Here is a 22,596-nt window from a genome sequence, read left to right on the forward strand (position 1 = left end):
GTGAGGCTGTGGCTAATTCCTGGAGGCGGTACGTACCAGTGCAGTGAAGCCTGAAGCTGCCTCAGTGCCCACACAGGTGACCTTTGACCTCAGCATCACAGACAGGAAGAAGAAAACTCTGGACAGTTACGTACTGGATCAATGTGTCAGTAAATCAATACGGTGTTTGCACATGTCGCCACACAACATGCACAGACTCCTCAGAGGAAGAAAAAAGGATCAGGAAGTCGACGACGAAATGTGGAAATATTTAATTAAAACATTCAGTGCAATTCAATCAAATTAATGAGTTTGGTTCATCTGTGAATCTGCAGTTTTAACAATATTTTCCATAATGTACCACATTGTTAATGCAGTGCAGAAGTCTTACAGTGATCAATGAGATTATCAATTAACACAAAAATATCAAAAGCTTTAATTTAAAACGCTGAACATAAATAACTTTGTCTGATCTGAGAAACGCCAACAGATAAACGATGAAGTGACGTCAGATGTTTATGATTCATAAACTGAATGACTCTCAAACACTTCAATTGACTTTAATTTCCCAAACTGAGTAAGTGTCAGAACTCCTGAAGTCTTAATCTGACTCATTATTTTTAATGATTGACTTATTGATCTGATTGAATGGAGGAGAGGATGAGTGTGAAGATGTTTGGATTTGTTGCTCATTAATAAATAAATGGAGTTCATTTCCAAAAACACTGAACCAAAGTTCATCTTTTAAAAGCATTAAAACGGGTTTTATCTTTACGCCGTGCGATGTCTCCAGGAACCTTTTCTGCTCCTAAATGTCACAAATTGGTTTGAATTGATTTGCTGTCAAGTGTCACTTTTCAAAGGTGGAAAAAAAAAATCATATTTTGAGATGAAGTCACTTCAAACTGTTTTAGATCAGACACACAAGCAGAGCGTTAACGTCAGACATGACATCCGTCTGTCTCTCTGTTTCTTAAACGACGACCTGGATCCGGACTTTGACTCCGGTTTAGATCGAACTAACAGATTTCAGACAGACGTCTAGTTCCTGACTGTCTTAAGTAGAAACTACTCTGCTTTGAAATCTGGATAAATAAAGTTTGTTCAAACTAAAAAAAATTAAAAAATAAAAAACATGGCTGACCGAGTCCATACGTCCACGGTCAGACTGCTCAGCTCCGTTCACTCTGCTGTAGCTCTCTGGAAGAACTGCCTGTTACCATGGAAACACTGGTCAGCAGGTGTCACTGATTGTTACCGTGGAAACACGGGTCAGCAGGTGTCACTGATTGTTACCATGGAAACATGGCTCTTAGCCTGGGGGGCTGACGTTTTAGGCTTAAAATAAGTTATTTTTTGTGAAAGTGTGTAATTTACATCAGACTAAGAGCAAAGTTAAGGCCGGCGTACAACTACAGACCCGTCTGAAATATCTCCGATAAAAAACGGCCGCACACATTCGGCTGCTGTCAGCCGCAGGACTTCCCCTCAAATCAAACTTGCGTCTGCGAGCTGTCCGTTTTCTGCCTCGGGTAAAGACTCAGAAACAAAGACTGATGAGTTTCCACTGACGTTTGATTCATTCTAAATTTGACAGCCTGCTAATCAGACTGAACCGCCATTTTGTTTCACTTCCGTCACTAGGAGCCGTTAACTTCAAGAGTTACACTAAATGCACTTTTTTTTAAAATTTTTACATTATATATTGATCTTGGTCTCACTTTATATTGTTCATTACAACAGAAGTATTTCGTGTCCTCTAGACCTCCCAAAGGTCTATGACGTACCCCGAGTGGTAGCAGCAGAAATACTAATAATAGCAGAAATAGGAAACTCTGTGTCAGCATTAATAACTTCATGTCATCCTTTTCCCGTATCAAGTACGGTGTGCCTCAAGGTTCAATTCTGGGACCAATATTGTTCTCCTTATACATGCTTCCCTTGGGTGATGTCATCCGCAGACATGGTATTTAATTTCGTTGTTATGCGGATGACACTCAGCTGTACCTCCCTGTCGAGCCCACTGACCTCAGTACGCTGAGTTCCCTGTAGGACTGCCTGTCCGACATAAAACACTGGATGTCGATAAATTTTCTTCAGCTCAACTCAAATAAAACTGAAATCCTTGTTATTGGGCCCCAACACATCACTAAACAAATACTGCCATCTACTGGTAACCTGTCAAAACATATCAAACCTGTTGCAAGAAATGTTGGTTTATGTTTTGAGCAACATATCACTAAGATAACATATAACATATCACCTCAGAAATATTGCAAAAATACGATCTATTTTAAATCTTAATGATGCAGAAACTGTTGTACATGCTTTTATCTCTTCACGCCTCGATTACTGTAACAGCCTGTTCACTCGTCTTAATCAAAAAACTTGCCTGCAGACTGTACAGAACTCGGCTACTCGGCTGTAAACCAGGACCCAGAGGTGCGACCACATCACACCTGTTTCAGCCTCTTTACATCGGCTCCCTGTTTGTTTCAGGATTGATTTTAAGATCTTATTGATTACTTTTAAGGCTCTTCATGGCTCCGGACTATATTTTAGACCTTATGAACCTTCACGTAGTCTGAGATCTTTGGGCAGGGGTCTCCTGTCTGTTCCTGAGTCCAGGATGGAAACTAAGGGGGACAGAGGTTTTGCCATCAGGGCCCCGAGGCTCTGGATCAACCTGCCCGAAGACATCAGGCTGTCTGAGTCAGAGTCTTCGTTTAAGTCTCGTCTCAAAACACATTTTTATCTGAAAGCAGATCCTGATTTTACCTGAACTGGCTGTTTATTTTACTGTTTATTTTATTGCTTTTGTGTATTTTATGTATTTTATTTCTCTTGTTGTGAAACACTTTGTACTTTGTTTTGATAAGTGCTCTATAAATAAAGTTTTATTATTTATTTATTATTATTATAAATACTACAACTACTAAGCTAGCGGTTTACCGTGGTGGGTTTGAATGCATTTTTTAAGTTTGCGAAGCTAAAACAGGACGTTAAGTGGCTCTTTAACATTTTTCACAACAATCCAAGAAATATGTTGATTTAAGAGTTAACGTGTACAGCGTGCGAACATCTCACCCACACCTCGCGTTTTTCTTTTGCTTATTTTCATGGACGTAGGAAAAATTATTCTTAGTCATTACATCACTTTCAAACAGCATTCACACTCTATAGGAACAAGAGCGCATTCCTCTTAAACAAACAACTAAAAAGCGTTTGAGTAAGAAAAGAAAATTAACTCAAGGGTCAATTTACTAGCTTTATTCAGGGCTTTCAACTGCATCTATCGGCTTTCCGTAGCGGAAAGAACCCCGCGGATCTGGAAAAAGTCAGTAAGTGAACCTTGAGTTAAGATTTTTCTGTTCAACTGCTGTTTCCAAGGTCAAGAGCTCGTCTGTGCTCAGAGTTTTTAGATTTCTGATTTTAAGATCGCTCATTTTTAGTCACTGGGTCCTTTATTTTCTGTAAGGCACTTTGTGAACATGTCACATAAAAGCACTTTGTAAGTAAAACAAATTTTACTTGGCATCTGATGACACCTCCTCTAGCCTCATGTCTGGAAATTGTACTTGAGTGGTAAATCTTATTATTCAAATATTAACGTCCAAAACTTTGAAGAAGCGAAAGCCGTCAGTGGCTGAGTCACCTGCACCATTTGGCTTCCCAGGATGAAGGAAACCGACAGGTGATGAGGAAGGACGGCTGCAGAGACTCAAAGCTCTACTTCTTAGTGAAAAACTTCCTGAAGACGCTCCTCCTCGACTTGTCTTTGTTGTCGTCTGTTACCTGGGGGGTCACAGTGGGGGGGTCCTGGGTGTCGGGGGGTGGGGGAGGAGGCACTAAAGGGGGCTGGTTTTGACGGCTCTGTGTACCTGCGATGCGATAAATTACAAATCAGACCAAATATCCACACAGATTTATTTCGCATGTTTACTGATAACCTGGTCGTTAGCTTTAAACAACATGCTAACATGCAGTCTGCTGTGTCGTCTCACCTGTGCTCCTGACCTCCTCTTCCTCAGGGTAGCGGTGTTTGTTGAAGTATGTGTGGGGGGGTTTGGGAGGAGGTTGCCCCTCCGTGGATGACTGTCTCTCCAGGCTCTCGGGTCTCCTGTCAAGCGGTTTGGTCGAGGCCGAATCATCCGGAGCCTCGGCCAACTTCTCCAAACTCAGGTTGACTGATGACGCTCTCCTGAACAACAACAAGCTAATGTTAGCGCACTCATTGTGTACAAAGTGCTATTACAGGTGATTCCTCATCCCCCAAAAGCATTTTTTAGCTAGAGAGCTAACATTGTCTAAGTGACATGTTTGCAACCAACACTTTAACATTTACAGAGCTAATGTTATCTTGCCTGCTAGCTAACCAGAAACTGGGGGGAGATATTAAGAGAAACAGCGGTTGCTGGTCAGCAAATAGCTCCGACGCTAACTGCTGCTAAAGCCAAGGCGTCTCCTTTTTAAATGTCTGTTTCTGCACGTGTCAAATAAACATATCTCTCCTGCAGAAATCCTTTTATCAATGTATTTTACGACCGCATTAGTCATGTTGCCTCTGCAGTACTGTATATTTCATCTCCATGCTCCAAACTAAACCAGATGTAATGCATGACAGTTGAATAGACCCATGGCTGTGTCCTGTGCCACCGTGTGTTTTTCCACCATTGTGTGCCCGCTGAATGTAATTCACCTTGTCAAAGTATCTCATTAAAGAAAAATCCTGCTGGCAGGGAGTTTCATTTCGTTGGCCTCTCACCCACCTGAGACGTGCCCGGCGTCCCCACAGTGCACAGTGTGAACAGGTAGATGTGAAAGTCAGAGTCAAATTACCTTACGCTGTTTGAAGGAAACCACTTCAGTCTGAAACTCCATCAAAACACTTCTGACTGACAGACGTCCTGTTTGACTCCAAACCCCAAAAACCAGCCACGCAAAGCTTTTGTATCAACGGCACTCATTCATTTTCAGACAATCATTATGATAAGTAAAATTATTTAGACCAGGAGCAGTTCAACCAGCGCAGGAGTAATGAGGCCACTGATAAAAATGACAGCCAGGCCAAAATATTAACGTACTTGCAGCACAGCGTATCGAAGACGGACAAGTTCTTAAGCTGGCAGTGAATGCTTGGTGAGATTCTTATTCTTTGATCAAATATTCCCCAGTATACATTATTTTGTTATTATACTAACATTTAATATAGTTCTTGTACATTATGAAACAGAGACCAACTTTGGATTATTTTTTTCCTCAAACGTCTATTTCAAAAGAGGACTTTGTTGTTTGATATGTTCTTAAAATATTTTCAAATTCCTCATTTATGTGCTTTTATAATGTTGTTCATTGTTTTATTTATTTATATATATATATATATATATATATGTGTGTGTGTGTGTGTGTGTGTGACTGCTTGTGTTGTATGTTTTTCCCTCTTGGAACTGTATATTTATGAAGTAAATTCATAAAACTCCCGGGATACACATTTTTTGCTCAAGTTGAAACATTTTCAACTCCTACAAACATAGATTTATTTATTTATATATGTTTGTGTGTGTCTTCATCTCCCATCTTTCCATCGATTCACTTCAACATTCCCTTCTGTCTCAACACACCTCGAGGATTCAGAAAAAGGTTTAGGATAAAGGCGAGAGCATGTAGTGTCTAAGACAGTGGTGAAATGTACCTAAGTACATTTACACAAGTGCTGTACTTAAGTACAAATTTGAGGTACTTGTACTTTACTTGAGTATTTCCATTTCATGCTACTTTATGCTTCCACTCGGAGTGTCGTACCATGATGTGATTGATTCTCACGAAGCAAGAATCAGATTTCTGGATCAGCAGGGAGGGGCTGTGACATGTCTGAACAGAAATGTCATTTGTTAAACACTTCAGCATACGTGTCATATAACACACACACACACACACACACACACACACACACACACACACACACACAGTGTGGAGTGTGGTTTTGTGTTAATTAATTGGAAATGAGGTGACTAATTATCCAAACCTGCTCTACCTCTCACATACTGTTCACATTTACTCCCCCCCCCCGACTTCCCCTGAATGTTACATTATATTACGGAAATACGACGAGTTACGGGAGTGAAGGACGCTCTGGTGTAGTGTTCAGTATTGTTACATGATGACTCACAGTGCGCCTCACAGATCGTGTTTAAACTCACCATGTTTCCATAGCGTTACCTCTGAAACATCAGATATAATAAAACACTGACAGGAGCGTTTTACTGCACAGGGACGACTTTTACTGTCACACTTGCTGATAATACTTTTATTTAAGTAAGGTTTTGAATGCGGGACTTATATTTTCACAGTGTGGTATTAATACGTAAAGAAACGTCTCTCAGGTACAGTATAAAGTACAACGCGCATCTGTCTGCTCACCCTGAGTCGTCAGAGTCGCTGCCGGCAGATTCAGTGCAGTTTCGGAGCTTCTTCATCCACAGCAGCTGGAGTTCTCTGCTGGACGCTGCGAACAGATACTGACTGCCGTCCCCCAGTCTGAGACACAGAAACACACAGTCAACAACAACAAAAAAACCTGGACATTTATTTACAGAAATACATATCACCTAACCTGTTTTAGCACAGCATGTTGTGTAGCTTTGTTCAAACATGCAAACCTTTAATTTAAATTCTAAAAAAAAAAGAGTTCCCAAAGTCTGTTAAGACACCAAATAAACATGTAGTCTGTTTGAATATTTGCTTCAGTGTAAACACATCATATATCTTCCATACTTTGCTGGAATATATATTTCAAATATTGTCATATGGCGTGCGAAAAATATTATTTCTAACTTTAAAGCCAACTGAGTCGTTAAAATCAGGATTCAAATCGTCTTCATCCAGCGAAGAGTCGAAGCTGTGAACACGATGTCGTCCTGCAGCTCACTCACATCAGTTTGAATGTGTTGTCCTTCCTCCTGAAGTAAACGTTCTCCCTGCAGACAACTCCAACCATGTTGATAGGAGGCCACCTAGAGGTCTTCTGTGGAAACACAACACACACACACCATCCAACTTCATTATTTCATTAACGAGATTATTTAAGTGTGGCTCGTGGCAGAACGTGAGCCTTTGTCTGTTGTTCGATGTTATTTCTGAAATAAAACTTCACCGAATTAATCTCTTTAAACAAGCAAAATTCAAAGTAGAGATGGGCGGGTGACACGGACGCTCCGAAGCTCGTTTCCCTCCTGTGAAGTCACCGTTTCAGTACGTCGTGCCGGAGCTCGCGTCGGATGGAAAATAACATGATGACTGACGACGTCCGAAGCTTTGCAGCTAAACTCGGTGATCGGCACATTAGTGGGAGAAGAAGACAGAAGAATAATAGAGAAATATGGAGACGTACAGCAGAGAGACATAATAACAAGTACGGGAAGATTTCCTCTTGATACCAATGATTAATGTAATAAAAGTAACTAATTTGATGAATATTATTCTCCAATCACATCACATTGCGACTCATATGAAATGTTACATAAATATCAACCACGAAGTTAAAACACATCAGTCCACAGTGACACCGGGTCTAAACTACACCAATTAATATGTGATATCTAGGCTTTTTGGACAAACCTAGTATTTATTATTATTTTACTATAACATAATGCACAATAACAATAACCTACATTTAATGCAGCACTTCTGAACAACAGCATTACAGATTAAATAACAACACGAGGCTTCTTGGACTTTTATTGAGACTAAAACTATTAAAATGAGAGAGGCTCCAGTCTTCGGTACGTTTTCAGAGTCACCAGATGTCCCTGTGTTTGCTTCGCTTCATCCACGCGACACTAAATAAAAATCTGTCATGTTGCTTTTTTAAGGCACAACGTTAACATGAAATTAAAAAAAGACACTACTCAGGATAAGACCTTTGGGTGTGTGTTCTGTTTTTTTTTTTAAATTTTAACTCCAAATTCACGTATGTAGCAGTAAATAGGACAGCGTCTCCCACCCGCTCCATGAGGTGCTGGTCAAACAAAAGAGCACCTTCAGCGGAAGACTCATCCCCCCACAATGCACCACAGAGCGCCACAGGAAGTCATTCCTGCCTGTGGCCATCAGACTCTTTAACTCCTCCCTCTAAGTGTCAGTCTGTATGACCCGAAGTCACTAAACTGGACATTGATCATTAACATCTCTGCAATACTTGAATAATTGTGCAATATTCTGTGTACTACTCCTGTGCAATATTAGTTTTCCCATGTTAGTTTTTCCTATTTATTGATATTGATATTATATTCCTCCATTACTGCTGTGCAATATCTTAATAATCTCAATAAGCTCCACTTAACTCAACAGTACATGCACCTCTGCTTATTACTTATTTTATTACATTGTATTATTATACTGTATTAACATCATCAACCGGTAAACCCACTTGGTACTTCACACTTATTTTATCTTATACTTATACCCACCTGGTACTTAATTTATTTTCTGACCTGTATTATAGTGTATTGTATTATATCGTTTTCTAGCACTTTCTCCTGTGTGCACTGACGTAAAGGCGAGCTGCTGTAACACAGAGTTTCCCTTCGGGGATCAATAAAGTATTTCTGATTCTGATTTCTGATATAACACCGTGACGACGTTACACAACCAGCTTGATGTTTTCAGTGTTTTGTTTTTTCGTACCTCTGCAGCAGCTGCTCTGTCTTTAAACAGGCTGAGCGTCTCTCCTTCCAGGACAGCAAACACCTCCTCCCAGTGCTCCAGACCCTGCAGCAGCAGCCAATCACAGAGAGAGACGTCACACACCTGTCGGCCAATGCCCACCAACGGTCACATGCAGCCATGTTGGAGGTAAAGGTCGTAATGCCTATTTCTGCCTGCACTCTGCATAATATTAAGTATGATTAGTGGTGATCAGAAAGACTCAAATTGGGGCCAATTTAATATCAAGAAATCTTTTAATTGACATCTTTATGATCAGAAATTAATACTTTTTGCGTTAGATGTTGTTTGTGACATTAACAGACATTTTTCTAAATCTGAGGCATGATGGTAAACTTTTTTTTTTTTAAATATACAAGCAGTTAAAATGTATTTACACTTGTGATGATGTAATACAACACAAAGGGAAAAGTTTGCGGTCACTTTTATTTACAGTTTTTACTATTTTCTCTTCCATACGGAGTGATTTCTGCCTTATTACGCATTTTTAAATTCAAGTTTGAACGTGAGACCATTTGTTGCTTTGCTTTACTCACGTGAATTTCCTGCAGGAATTGTTTGTGATCTATATTTATTTGCTCCAGGCAATGTACTGACTGTACAGACTGTAGCAATGTACGCACTGCCCGTGTGTGTGTGTGTGTGTGTGTGTGTGTGCGCATGGATGTATGATAGGAACTGGATACCGGACATTGGGATGTCTTGGGATGTTTTGTCATTGCAATACCGCGAGTGACCGCTGGGACAAATTGGCAGCAAGGCTGAGTGGCGGCTCTATTAATTTTTAATAATAAATACATTTTTGTCGTGCTATTTTTTGCATATACACAATCAATTTGGGCTTCAATGTCTTTCTCAAGAACACTTAAACCTTTTAACTCATGGCACATATTCTTCATACTGTGAAGATTCCATCCTCTTCGTTTTAAACTCTGTTTTTCTTGTTAAAACATATATTTTTTACATATTTTTTACTGTAAATTTCTATTTTATATTTACTTATTATGTTTATTGTGACCGTTATGCGCCGAAATACCAAAGCAAAGTCCTTGTATGTGAAAACCTACTTGGCAATAAACCGATTTCTGATTCTGATTCTGGAGCTCACAGATCGATAAGCTACAGCCTCGCGTCTCTGTATGTTTGTAACGTTTCAGGATAAGACACTTTATATGCGATCACATTCAGTCTGAACGCCTTTAGAAAAGGTCTCTGTCCTGTCCTGATGTCAGAAGTCTCTCACCTTGTTTCCTCCTTGTTTCAGTTTGATCTCCAGCGTCCCCTCCATTCTGACTGGCTGCACTGCTGTCACCTAACAACACCACAGGTGTGAGAGAGCAGCGATCAATCAGTTTCAGGTAATCATAAAGTCATGACAGTTGATTTGACGGTTTTTACCTCCGGTGTGGAGCTGGGGAGGCCTGGTTCTTCATCTGGCGCATCTTCTAACTTCCTCTGTCGCTGTGGAGGAGATGGAGGCAGCTCCCTTGTTGGAGGAGCAAGGTCAGCTGATTTAGTATCCTCCTCTGTGATTGGTGCAGCAGACGGGGAGTCAGGTGGTGTAACCGGTGCAGCAGCAGGTGGAGTTGGAGAATCAGGAAGATCAGGCTGTTGGCTGATTGGTGATTCCAGGTTGTGGAGCTCTTTCCTCGTTGAAGGCGTTGGTGCTTCAGAGGGAGAGGATCTGTCTGAGACTGGTGGAGGAGGCAGCTCAGTGGGAGCAACAAGCTCTCTGATTAGTGGAGGTGAGTCAGGTGGTGTAGCGGGCTTCTCCGGTTGGTTTGGGGGCTCAGAGCGCCGTCCGAACGTCCGCTCTGTGGAGGAGATTCTAGGCTTTGGAGCCAGAGGAGGTTTGTATCTGGGACGACAGTCTTCCTCAGGAGTCTCTTTAGATGAAGAGGAGACGGAGGTTTGAGGGGAGACGGGAGGTTTGGGGGAGGAGGGTGGAGGTGATTCAGGACGTTTTGGAGAGGAGGAGTCAGTTGATGCTCTGAGGGGAGTGCCAGGCGTCACGTTTGAGTGGCTGGTTCGACGTCTCCCGGGTTTTAAAGTCGGGCTGGAGCTGGGACCAACAGGAGGACTGTTAGCCTCGTCTTCCACCTCCCATTTCTGAGCCTTCCTGGTGGAGCTAAAGCGTCTCTTCAAGTCAGGGTGGAGAGACGGGCTAGGTGGGGTGCTAGCAGAGGTTGTGAGACCGGTCCCCACCTGGGTACTGTCTGTTTTTTTGTCTAGCCTGGACGATCTGATTGTTCTGTCCGTCCTGCCACTGCTGACTCGACGGACAATGTCTCTAGAGGAAGAGACCCACGGGGTCTTTGGATCCCACGGTTTACTCCTCAGGGATGAAACTCTGGCTGGAGGTTTTCTGTCCTCAGGGTCCATGTCCTCATTTCCATGAAGACCCAGTCTCTTCTCCCTCTGAGAAGAAAAAGAAAACATTAGAGCAAAGAGAAAATAGTGTTTCACAGTCTTCAATCCACAAACCTACCTCCTCCTTTTTGTAAAGTTACCAACCAACCTGTGTTTTCTTCTCCTGCAGTGCGATGAAGCGGTCGCTCTGGGCCTGGATCATGGCCTCCAAGTCCTCCTGCCTCTTCAGGAGCTCCATAACATCCGACACAGAGTCCTGGAGGAACCAAAAGAACGGCCATGTTTTTAATAAAGACAGCTTTTGATGGCACGTGGTTGAATGGTGTCTTGGAGACTTCTGAACTTCCTGGTATGACCAGAAGTTAAATTACCCCACAGTCCTTAACATATTTTACCCCACAGTTGTAAGACTGATGTAGAGCTACGGAAAAGTCTTCATTGAGGGTAGACCTGCCCCTCAGTCCTTGGTGGGGTCCAGACTTTACCTAGAACCCATTGTGTTTTAGATCTATCACATTGCCAAGCCACATTTATACAGTTGTACGTTATGTTTTGGAACTACAGTTCTCATAATTTGGGGGTTTTGGGGGATGTAAACAGGAAGTATAATGTTGCCATGGAATCAGTTAGTCAGCTGTGGGTTACAACTTGAGCCCTGTTTTCAAACTGTCCCATTAAAGCAGCTGAACCAGCAGTCAGCAGCTCGTGTCTGCAGTGGACCCGTGGACGGACAGACGGCTGTCTCTGGATCACTGTGAGACTGAAGGAAACTTAAAAACAGCAGGATTCTCAGGCAGGTTCTGCAGCATCTTTTTTTCTCTGATTTCTAAGTGGATTTAAGGACGTTTTTCTGGATGGACATCAGAGTTAATGATATCCTCGGGAAGTGTAAGTCACACTGAACGATTCAATATGTGTGTTCATGTCTGTGTGTTCAGAGTTATGACTCTGAGAAGGAGTGCGATTTTTGGTGCTAAGTGTTTAAAAGCACCTTAAACACCTCCATGAGGCTGTGAGTCACTGCTGCAGCTCCACCTGCTGACCGTGTTGGGTCAAACTACAATAACTAACTTCCTGTTGTTTTTATAAACACCTGCATGCACCTGTCCCTTTCACCTTTCCCACACCCTCTTGAGGAGGGGAAGTTGAGGGTGTGAAAACCTCTGGACTAGCTAACTAATACCCCTCAACTTCCTGGTGTCAGTGGCCACACAGTCCTTGACCACTCCTCAATATGGTCTAGACCTACCCCGTAGTCCTCAGCCATCAGTGTGTTTTCGTAGGAGCTCAGCCAGCGCTCTGCCTGCTCCAGCTCCCTCTGCAGAAGTGAAATCTCCAGCTCCTCCACATACAGGAGCCTGGTTTCCTCCCAAACCTTCTCCATCCGCACCTCCAGCTCCTCCAGCTCACAGATACGCTCCTCCACCTAAGAGGAGGGCGGGAAATTAAACAGAGGAAGATCGGGATGTCAGGTAAGAAGTTATTAGCAGAATATCCTCTTTGAGAGCGTCAGATTTTAGACCTTTCGATCTTACCTCTTGGGACATGAAGTTTCCTTCTTCTATCAGGCGCCCCCCTTCCTCCTTCACAGCCTGTGATTTGCTGAGCTGTCTGTCAATCTGGACGCGGTACTCATCGTGCTTTTTAATGAGCTGCTCCAGGTCAGTTCCCTCCACGCTCAGCGCCTCCCCTCGTACCAGAGACAGCATCTCCCTCAGCCAGGCCCTGGGCATGACAGACAGACATCCAGTTTCATGATCACAGACTGCATCTGCTATACTATGATCTCGAAAATACTGTACATCCCGTCCCATTCTAGAAAATGGTTTTCCCCGCTGACCGTCTCTAAGAAGAGGTTGATATGTCTTTTTCCAACTAATACACACTTACTACAGTTAGAACATTCAGAGACTGAGTTCACTAGATGTTTTTTAAATAAATTAATACATAAATGTTAGTAGTTAACAGTACATACAACACTATGCTAACACAGGGAGTTATATATAAAAAAAAACATACTTCATGAACGTCTGGCCAATGTGCTCTAAGAAAATAGCCAATTTTGTTGTTGTTGCAGTTTCTATGTTTCTTCACCAGTTTCTACTACTATAGACATTGATGTTGAGTCCAGCCACTCACTGGGTACATTTTGCACACTTGTATGAATGCGTGTGTTTAAAAGGCCATACTTTTACTTGTGAGTACTTGTGTTTGACATTTGTTTTTGCACTATTCTTTGTACCGTGTGGTTCGTTCGTGTGCTGCTGTGACATGTGAATTTCCCTCAGAGGATAAAGTATCTATCTGATGCTGTAGCTCATGTCGAAATGTTACGGCTGAAACAAATCAAACGACAAAGACATCATAAAGCTATCACTGTGTGTTGTTTTGTTTGTGTCTTCGTGTTGAAGGCAGGCCTGCTGATGAGTTTGCATCACCCAAAGTGAGATGTGAAGAGGACCTACATGAGTTCAGTGCAGTGGGATAAGTATTTCTGCACGTCTTCAGCCTGGCCCAGTCTGGCGCGGCGTTGGGAGGCCTTGTCCTGGATGCTGGTCCAGCAGGCCTCCAGCTCCTCCAGCCTCTGAGCCACAGCAGGTCTGGCCTGAGGCTGTCGTCTGCTCAGAGCCCGGCCCTCCTCTCGGCTCCTGGTCACTTCCTCAGAGATCAGAACCAGGTCCCTCTAATGGCAGACATCAACAACAAGGCAGGTAAGCTGATGTTGTACAGACGATCCTGCGGGTCATTAAACTAAACTGAACTAAAGGTACGAAATCATCAGTGTCACTGACTGAATCAGTAGCTTTCTGCACTTGAGTTCCCCTCACTGTAAACTCCTTTATCAGTTCAGCCATGATATACTGGTTAAACGTTTACTGAAGGACAGTGAAATCCACAGGAACATTAGTGATGTGACAACTTGGTTGTAGGAGCTGTTCATGTAAATAACAGACGTATGGAAGTTACTTAGACTGAACTGAAGACAGGAGCAGTGATGGAAAAGTATGAAAATGATTTTAACAAACTACATAGTGAATGACTATGAATTTTTGTCATAAACTGAATTGTATAATTGCCCTTTCTACTACACAAACTATTACACAAGTCTGGTTACGTGTCTTGGCCCACGGTGCCGCCCACCTCTACACTTCAGAGACTGTCAGGTGGTTTTCACCTTGCATATAAACAATAATACACCTCACACACACGGCTTTATGTTTCTACGCTGACTCGCGATACAATGTTGTTTAAATTAAAACCAAAAAGAAATGTTTGATTTTACTACCTGAGAACGCCAGCTAAAAATAAAAGTTCAGTTTTATTTAACCCCTGCTCTGTTTATAATGCAGTTCAACCTTTTCCACAACTAAACATATTTTGGTTCTGTGTAGATCAACATCAAAACAAAGGCCTCTGGTTATCGTGAGTTTTATATTTCCCCATATCGCCCATCCCTCCCCTCCAGACGAGGGTCCTTCCTGTCTGCGTAGCCTGCTGGGTGTTTCCTACCTCCAGCGCCTCGTGTTGTCTCAGCAGAGTCTGGATGGAGTGCAGGTCCTGGTCCTCTGAGTCCAGCACAGCCTCCTTCTCAGCCATCCAGCCCTTCAGCTCGTCCACATCGTGATTAAACTGATGAATCTCCCTCGCTGACTGCAGACTCTGGAGGGCACGGGACAGACTGTTACCCTCACCACCTGCGAGACTGTGACACATCCAAAACCACCACGGGTATGTACCTGTTCTCTGGTCCTGATGCTGCTGTTGAGGTCGTCCCACAGCCTGCTGAGGGCGTCGTCCCTCCTCCGGGCCTGGCCGTCCTGCTGCAGCCCTCTGCCGAGCTGCTGTACTGAGGTCAGCCGGTTCCGACCCAGACCCGACATCTCCGACACCAGAACCTCCAACTTCTTCTGAAGGACCTGCAGATGGAGGGAGATCTGGGTTTGAACACTGCAAGTTTGGAAAGACACAGTTCGCATGAGTTTCAGTACCAATACCAAAACTTTCTTCGGCACTTTACTTTCAGAAATTTGTGTTTCTACAAAATCTTTTTTTCCATTTAACAAAAGTCAGTTCTCAAATGTTAAATGTTGTCTGAACACAAGCAGTCATACAAGTACTTTAGTCTAAAATGGGCAAAATTCTTATTTAAATCAGAAACTACGTGATCAAAAAATAAGTCAACAAGATTATGAATCTAACTTTTGGTGTGTGACACGTTGGTCAGTACTGAGCGTTGATACCAGCCTTCGATGAGACCTTCAACCTTTGTGAACGCAGACTTGCCCTGTCACTTAGCAGCACGCCGACAGGATCGGTCAGGATCTAATGTTAGTTAACGTGCTGTGTTCTTCTACACATCCAAAAGGTCTCGCACACAGTCCAGGTTCACACAGTGTAGTATGGAGTGAAGCAGCCGTCCTCCTGATAAATCCTGAGCTCCATCAGAGCTGTCTAAACAAGGTATTTCAGAAGCTAAAAGTTTAATTCTGTTTCCTCTGTCCTGTCAAGTTTATAACTACAGTTTTTAGTTTTGCTGCTTAAATTTCCCACGATATTTGCTGAAACATTACTGCGCGCGTGGAAACGTTTACAATGACTGACAGCAGCCTCTCTAATCATTAAAGTAAATCATTAAAGAAAATACTCATACATCAATAAAACACACAAAAATCACCTGGAAAGCTCGCTGATTGACATCATTTCAACGGCAATATAACCTACATTGACCGGTAGAGGAGGACTGAAATGTCCATGCCGGTACAGGCCTCTAAATCGGAGAAACTAATTTGTTTGGGTGGGTGGCGGGTGGATGATTAATGTGTACGTGCGGATTGGGATCACGTCAGAGCCGATCACCACTGCTCACCCAGTTGGTGTTTGTTAAAAAATATTTTATACATTATTTTTAATCGGACCTGCTAAATTTGTTAAGATGTTTAGTCGCACTTGACAGATTTTTGGTCGCACCCTGGAGTCCTGTACAACATTCAATATGTGGACCCATCATGTTGTTAAGTATGTATTCTGGAAAGTGGAAGCTAGTTAGCCTAGCTTGCTAACGTTAGCACTGACTGTCTAGACGGTACTTTTGGTTCATGTTATTTCAACACTTGCTGAGTCAGCAGCAGCTCCTGCACACTCAGTGCTGTGCAAATCCTGCTTTATAGAAAGGAGGGGTTCTCTGTAAGTTACCCCGTGATCACGACACAACTAACTCCAAGTCATGTAGGGAGTTTTTTTAGTACCCACCCACATAGATATTGTACCAGTCAAACTACATTCATTATTTGGTTGCAAAAATTCAATATGAGGTGCTGTCGCTGCAGAAAAATAAAAATAAAATATATATCTCCTGCTAGGTAATAATTACAAATTACAATTTTGACCAAATAAGCACACAAATCAAAACAAACACCAGGGATTTCATTGTTGATTTCTTAGAAAAATTCATTTTAATTTCAGCTGGACATGTTGAAACTGGAGGAAGATATCCTTTCAGCTTGTTCAATTCTATATTCTTTTTAGCAGAAACTGTACAAATTACAGTTGGTTTGCAGTCAGTCAGTGTGATTTCAGTTAAACTAGAGTTGTAGCAGCTTGATAGCTAGCTTCTGGTGCTGGACATGATCACACCAACACACAAAGGAATCACACTCTGTTGTGACGGCTCACGTGGGGTGAGAAAATCTCTGAAACAGCACTTAGATCATCGCAGGACACTTGAAAATGTTGACATTATAGTTATTATAGTCTTAGACAAGGTTCATCTTGTACTTGATACTACTACTTGACTCACCTCTACATCCTCCAGATCTTGTCCGCAGTCCTTGGACTCTGCCACAGTCTTCTTGGAGGTCAGCCATGTTTGTAGTTCTTTGGCTTCTCTCTCAAACACGTAAAGGCGGAGCTGGTCTTCCAGAGCAGCGCGACGAGTGGAGGAGAGTCGGAGGAGAGCCTCAAAGTGTTCGAGGACAGCTGGGAGAGACTCACTGACCAGGTGGCTGAGACAGACAGACAGACAGACAACCTGTGACCAACTTTACAAATAAAACAAACATTTAGAGATTTATAGGGATAAAAACCAAAGTTAATGAGCCATACAAATCCCGAACAAGCATATTCAGTCCTCATGTAGACCCATGACCCTCTAGTATCGAGCTAATAGTCAGACCTGACCTCCTGATTTTACTGGTGTTTATACAGGTAACCATGCTACGTGTCTGTTTGCCTGTTGGGATGTCCGAGGTGCTGCAGTGAGGCTCCGCTCTCCTGCAGCCTCTCCATCGTCCTTCTCTGGTTCTCCAGCTCCACATCCACAGAGTCCAGCCTCCTCAGCAGAGCCTCCGTTGCCTCCTCGTTCCTCCCACAGTCCCGAGACTCCAAACCTGCCTGCTGCTCCTCCAACCACAGCTCCAGCTCAGACACCTCAACACACACACACAACAATATACAGGCTCACACACAGAAACTAAATTTTATATAATAATAAACTTTCTATATTAATTTTTGGCTCTGTCAGTGTTACCTCAGAGAGGAAGGTGTGGATGCTGAGCGCCTCCTGCAGGAGTTTCCCCTTCCTCTCCGCCTCCATCATCAGCTCCTCATGGAGCGTCTTCAACTCCTCCAGACGCTCCCGGATGTCGTGAGACGCAAAGTGACGACCTCTGACCTGCGAGGGTCAATATAATGTCGTCATAAATAGATTGTGAATGTTTTATACAATACACAGAGTTTTAGAAATAAATGATGTCTCCTCACCAGACTATGCCCCGCTTCCTGAACTGCCTGAACCAATGGGGCGCGGCTTGAGATCTCCTGCATCACAGCCTGAAAAAAAACAAAAAAACGAAGGTATTTTTCAAAAACTTACAAAGATAACCCAGCACAAAGTTAACACTGAGCTTGTTAGAGGGGCTTTTAACTGGGAATTTTGGGAAGATTCATCCATTTAATTAACTCAGATTTCATGTTGAGTAACAAAATAAAATTTTCTTTATATATCTGTTGCTTATTGTCACTTATTACACATCCTACATATTTAATGCTGGTTGTCTACTTGAAATATATTTTAAGTTCTGTGTTATGTTTTTATGTTTCCTCAAGTTTATAATGATGATTACTTGCACTGACACCTGTAACTTTTGGATCTTGTCTGATTCTCTCTGCAAGCGGTTCAATTGCTAAAAAGCAAAAAGTAAATCATAAATTCCCCAGACAGGAAGTTATTAGTATAAATCTTTGCTGTTGGATATTTACATAATAATTTTACAAAATCTACAATCTCAACTGGAAGATTACATTTTTCTAAGGCTTTAAACAATTTAGGCCACTCAAGATGATCAAATGCTTTTTCAGCATCAACAGCTATCACTGATCTATATTGTGCTTTTCTGCATGCTGTATTATGCCAAAACATGGACATTTTAAAACCAATGAATTCTGAAGATAACTGACCTGGATATGATTTATCTCCTCTTTTATTTGCTCCAAGCTTTTGTCTGCAGATATTTGCTCCAACTCAAACATAAGTGGTATCAAGACAGGAAAGCAGTTTTAGAGTTTAAAGTTTCACTATATACAGATGAGCTTTTAATATACTTGTGAAGTTATGCCCTTTAACAAGTATCGCTCGGATCAAACATTTAATTTACTATCGTGGTTTAAATGCAGAGTCGTGGTGGTTTTAAATATAGAGGCATTCATGTTATTTAACAATTATTAAGCGATATAAACACATCGAAGGATCATATGAACCTGCCTTTTAATAACTAAGGGAGTACCACGAGGTTCTGTGCTTGGTCCTTTATTATGTATAATCCACATAAACACTATTATCACTCCAACATAGACTTATAATATTCATTTCTTTGCAGATGATGCAATCCTGTATGCACATGACTCTTCTCCGACTCAAACCCTATCTACATCGCAGTCTGCCTTTAACGTTCTTCAGACAACTCTGCAGAACCTCAAACTTGTACTATTTGTACTGTCTATCTTACATCTTCCTGCCATCCATACACATAATGGTGTATTGAAGTTGTTCAGTCTTACTGGATTAAAAAAAAAAAAACAAATTTTTACCATTTTTAAAGATGTGGGTTATTGGTTCTGATGCTGTTTGTATGGCTGCCTGTATTTTGTTGTGTGTCTTATCTGTGTTCTTATTTATTCTGCTGTACTCAGGTCTGATTATTTACTTGATTAAATTAAAGTTACATCAGGATCCAGTATCTTTGTTTTTCCATCTGTATCATTGAACAGTGAATCAGTGCAGTAGGGTGTCAGTGACTACCTGGTGTTTGTGAAGCAGCTGCTGGGTGCTGCTCAGGGATCTCCCCAAGTCTTTAGCAGTGATGGAGGGCAGTCTGTTGCTCAGCCAGGCCACCTCCTCCTCCAGGTCTCTGTAGAACTGGAACAGAACCTGCCAGGCCTCCAGGGTTTCCCTCCGACTCTGCAGGGGCTCCAACAGACTGTTGTACCTGACAAGAAGGGAACATCACTGATGTTAACACACAACTGTTATTAATACCTCGAAGCATAATGTTAACTTCTGGTATTTAGAATTGAGTGCAATGCTAAAGGATAACTTCACTGTATTACCACTTGGGTCATATTTTTCAGTTTTTTTGTCCATCATTTCTGTCAGTTATGATAAGATTGTACTCGTACAGAAACACGTCAGGTTGGAAACAGTTTATCCAGATTAAACCATTTTATTTGGAGGTAAAACCAAAAGTGTTGGTAATAATCCCTCATAGCACAGAAAAACGTTGTGCACACAACTACAGTAAGTACAGTAGGTTAAGGTTGAAGCAGGAAGTGGGTCTGCAAATTGAGATGGATGTTTACAACAGACAGTTTGGGTATTCATTTTTTAGTTCCCAATATTCTGGCTTCCAGCTAATTAGTGTCAAATGTTACCTGTTGTCTTTAGTAAAATTATACTATGGTGGATGTAAACCGAGAATGAAGATCAGAGCTATGTTTTGAAAATAAATCTTTCAAACTGAATTTTGTATGTCTAGCTCTATGTATAGCTTTCTAATTTACACCGAGCCAGATTTCTCACATTTCATAGAACAGTTATCAGACCTGTTGATGGTGTGTGCCACTCTGGTCTGGATCTCCTCAGCCAGGAAGTTTCCCTGCGAGTGGAAGCTCTTCGCTGTTTCCACCAGACCCTGTTAAAAGGTAAAAAAAAATCTGATATATATAGTACTATACTATACAGATTTACACATCAGGTTTGTGTGAAAATCTCATTCTTGTTGCAGCAGCAGAGAAACAGTATGTAGACTCTTGTGTACCTGAATTCTGTCTCTGTGTCCATCCACCTCCTCCTCCAGCCCCTGCAGAGCCTTCAGCAGCCTGTTGACAGACGGCAGGTCGCTTCCACAGTCCTCATTGGCCAGTTCCCTCTCCACTGACCACACGCATTGCTCCATGTCATCCAATGAACGCTGGAACTGCAGCGCCTGAACAAAACATACACATTGAATGTTTGAATACCGCATCCATTTTTCTAGTTGATTTAGTGACATTTTATTTTGTGAGCTTATCCTTGGCAAACTTTGTTTGCCTCCACACAGTTTATCACAAAAAACCCCCCAAAAAACACAACAAAACGTTGACTGAGCCTGAAAGAATCAGGGTGTCTCCAGCAGGGAACCTGAAATCATCCGATTGCCGATAGCTAGTCGCGGAAGAAGTATTCAGATAATTTAATTAAGTAAAAGTACCAATACAAAAATGAAAAATTCCTTTATTCAAAAATAAAAGTACTTGTTCTATCTGACATTATTAGATTGTTAATAGTGATGCATCAAGGTTAGAGCAGCATTTTACTGTTTTAGCTGCTCGAGGTGGAGCTAGTTTTAACTGCTTTATACACAGTTAGCTAGTTTTAATTACTTTATATAGAGTTAGCTAGTTTTAACTGCTTTATATACAGTTAGCTAGTTTTAACTACTTTATATACAGTTAGCTAGTTTTAACTGCTTTATACAGTTAGTTTTAACTGCTTTATACAGTTAGTTTTAACTGCTTTATATACAGTTAGCTAGTTTTAACTGCTTTATACACAGTTAGCTAGTTTAACTGCTTTATACAGTTAGTTTTAACTGCTTTATATACAGTTAGCTAGTTTTAACTGCTTTATATACAGTTAGCTAGTTTTAACTGCTTTATATACAGTTAGCTAGTTTAACTACTTTATATACAGTTAGTTAGTTTTAACTGCTTTATACACAGTTAGCTAGTTTTAACTGCTTTATACACAGTTAGCTAGTATAACTGCTTTATATACAGTCAGCTAGTTTTAACTGCTTTATATACAGTTAGCTAGTTTAACTGCTTTATATACAGTTAGCTAGTTTAACTACTTTATATACAGTTAGCTAGTTTAACTGCTTTATATACAGTTAGCTAGTTTAACTACTTTATATACAGTTAGCTAGTTTAACTGCTTTATATACAGTTAGCTAGTTTAACTGCTTTATATACAGTTAGCTAGTTTAACTGCTTTATATACAGTTAGCTAGTTTAACTACTTTATATATAGTTAGCTAGTTTAACTGCTTTATATACAGTTAGCTAGTTTTAACTGCTTTATATACAGTTAGCTAATTTAGTCCAGTGGTTCCAAACCTAGGGGTCGGGCCCCTCCAAAGGGTCACCAGATAAATCTGAGGGGTTGTCAGATGATTAATGGAAGAAGAAGAAATAAAGTTCTGATAAACAAATCTGTTTTCAGTCTTTGTTTTGTGAAATATCAGATACGTTGACCTCTTTGGGCTTCAAATAGTTACTTAATGAAGCTATCTGAAACGTTTTAAGGGGAAATGTCTCTTTGGTGGAACTGCTAACAACTCAGACATCTGAGTGGTTTAATCTTGTGTTGTATTTTATAAACTTATAATTTTCTTGCAAAATATAATATTTTTCATGTAAAATCTTAATCTGAAAAGTAACTAGCAACTACAGCTGTCATAGCATATCATATAGCTGGAGTAAAAGGTATGGCCCTCTGAACTGTAGTGGATTAGAAGTATAAAGCAGCATACATTGAAAATACAAGTACAAGTATCTCAACATTGTACTTAAGTACATGTACTTTCCACTACTGCTGATAGCGGATACGATTTGGTTGGTGGGGTTTACTACAGACTGCACAATGCAGCATGGAGATGACAGCGAAGTCTCAGTGAGATTAAACTGATGCAGACTCGAATCTAATACAAATATCAGATATCAACCTCTCAAAGTGAGAGAAACAAGAGCTGTAACTGAAAAAAACATTTATGATCCTGAACTAACCCTGTTCAATCCTCCCTCCAATGTGGAAAACATTACAAGGTGTGAGAGTGTGTGCGTGCGTACCTGGTAGGCCTCCTGCAGTCTGGTTTTCTTCTCCTTACAGTTGTGGATCAGAGCGTCCCAGCTGTCGGTCAGCTCTCTGAGTCGAGGTCGAACCTTCACTTCAGCTGACGGAGACTCCGACAGCAGCTTCTCTCCTTCCTG

General features: G+C 41.4%; 1 protein-coding gene across 2 annotated transcripts in view; it reads right to left on the reverse strand.

Annotated features, from left to right (window-relative positions):
• Positions 1 to 236: 236 nt before the first annotated feature.
• sptbn5 (spectrin, beta, non-erythrocytic 5) overlaps positions 237 to 22,596 on the reverse strand; it is a 69,443-nt gene continuing 47,083 nt past the window's right edge. For both annotated transcript variants that reach the window (XM_044166605.1, XM_044166606.1), the window contains 21 exons: positions 22,456 to 22,593; positions 20,385 to 20,552; positions 20,170 to 20,258; positions 19,370 to 19,556; positions 17,833 to 17,901; positions 17,600 to 17,743; positions 17,303 to 17,499; positions 16,871 to 17,075; positions 14,811 to 14,990; positions 14,584 to 14,733; positions 13,539 to 13,756; positions 12,609 to 12,798; positions 12,323 to 12,499; positions 11,222 to 11,329; positions 10,102 to 11,121; positions 9,947 to 10,015; positions 8,665 to 8,748; positions 6,912 to 7,003; positions 6,400 to 6,516; positions 3,984 to 4,180; positions 237 to 3,860 (listed from right to left, as the gene is read on the reverse strand). In XM_044166605.1, the coding sequence (XP_044022540.1) occupies positions 3,709 to 3,860; positions 3,984 to 4,180; positions 6,400 to 6,516; positions 6,912 to 7,003; positions 8,665 to 8,748; positions 9,947 to 10,015; positions 10,102 to 11,121; positions 11,222 to 11,329; positions 12,323 to 12,499; positions 12,609 to 12,798; positions 13,539 to 13,756; positions 14,584 to 14,733; positions 14,811 to 14,990; positions 16,871 to 17,075; positions 17,303 to 17,499; positions 17,600 to 17,743; positions 17,833 to 17,901; positions 19,370 to 19,556; positions 20,170 to 20,258; positions 20,385 to 20,552; positions 22,456 to 22,593 (3,951 nt within the window). In that variant the 3' untranslated portion in view covers positions 237 to 3,708. The remainder of the gene's footprint in view (positions 3,861 to 3,983; positions 4,181 to 6,399; positions 6,517 to 6,911; positions 7,004 to 8,664; positions 8,749 to 9,946; positions 10,016 to 10,101; positions 11,122 to 11,221; positions 11,330 to 12,322; positions 12,500 to 12,608; positions 12,799 to 13,538; positions 13,757 to 14,583; positions 14,734 to 14,810; positions 14,991 to 16,870; positions 17,076 to 17,302; positions 17,500 to 17,599; positions 17,744 to 17,832; positions 17,902 to 19,369; positions 19,557 to 20,169; positions 20,259 to 20,384; positions 20,553 to 22,455; positions 22,594 to 22,596) is intronic.

This window comes from Siniperca chuatsi, linkage group LG15, assembly GCF_020085105.1.
Source record: "Siniperca chuatsi isolate FFG_IHB_CAS linkage group LG15, ASM2008510v1, whole genome shotgun sequence".
Lineage (NCBI taxonomy): Eukaryota > Metazoa > Chordata > Actinopteri > Centrarchiformes > Sinipercidae > Siniperca > Siniperca chuatsi.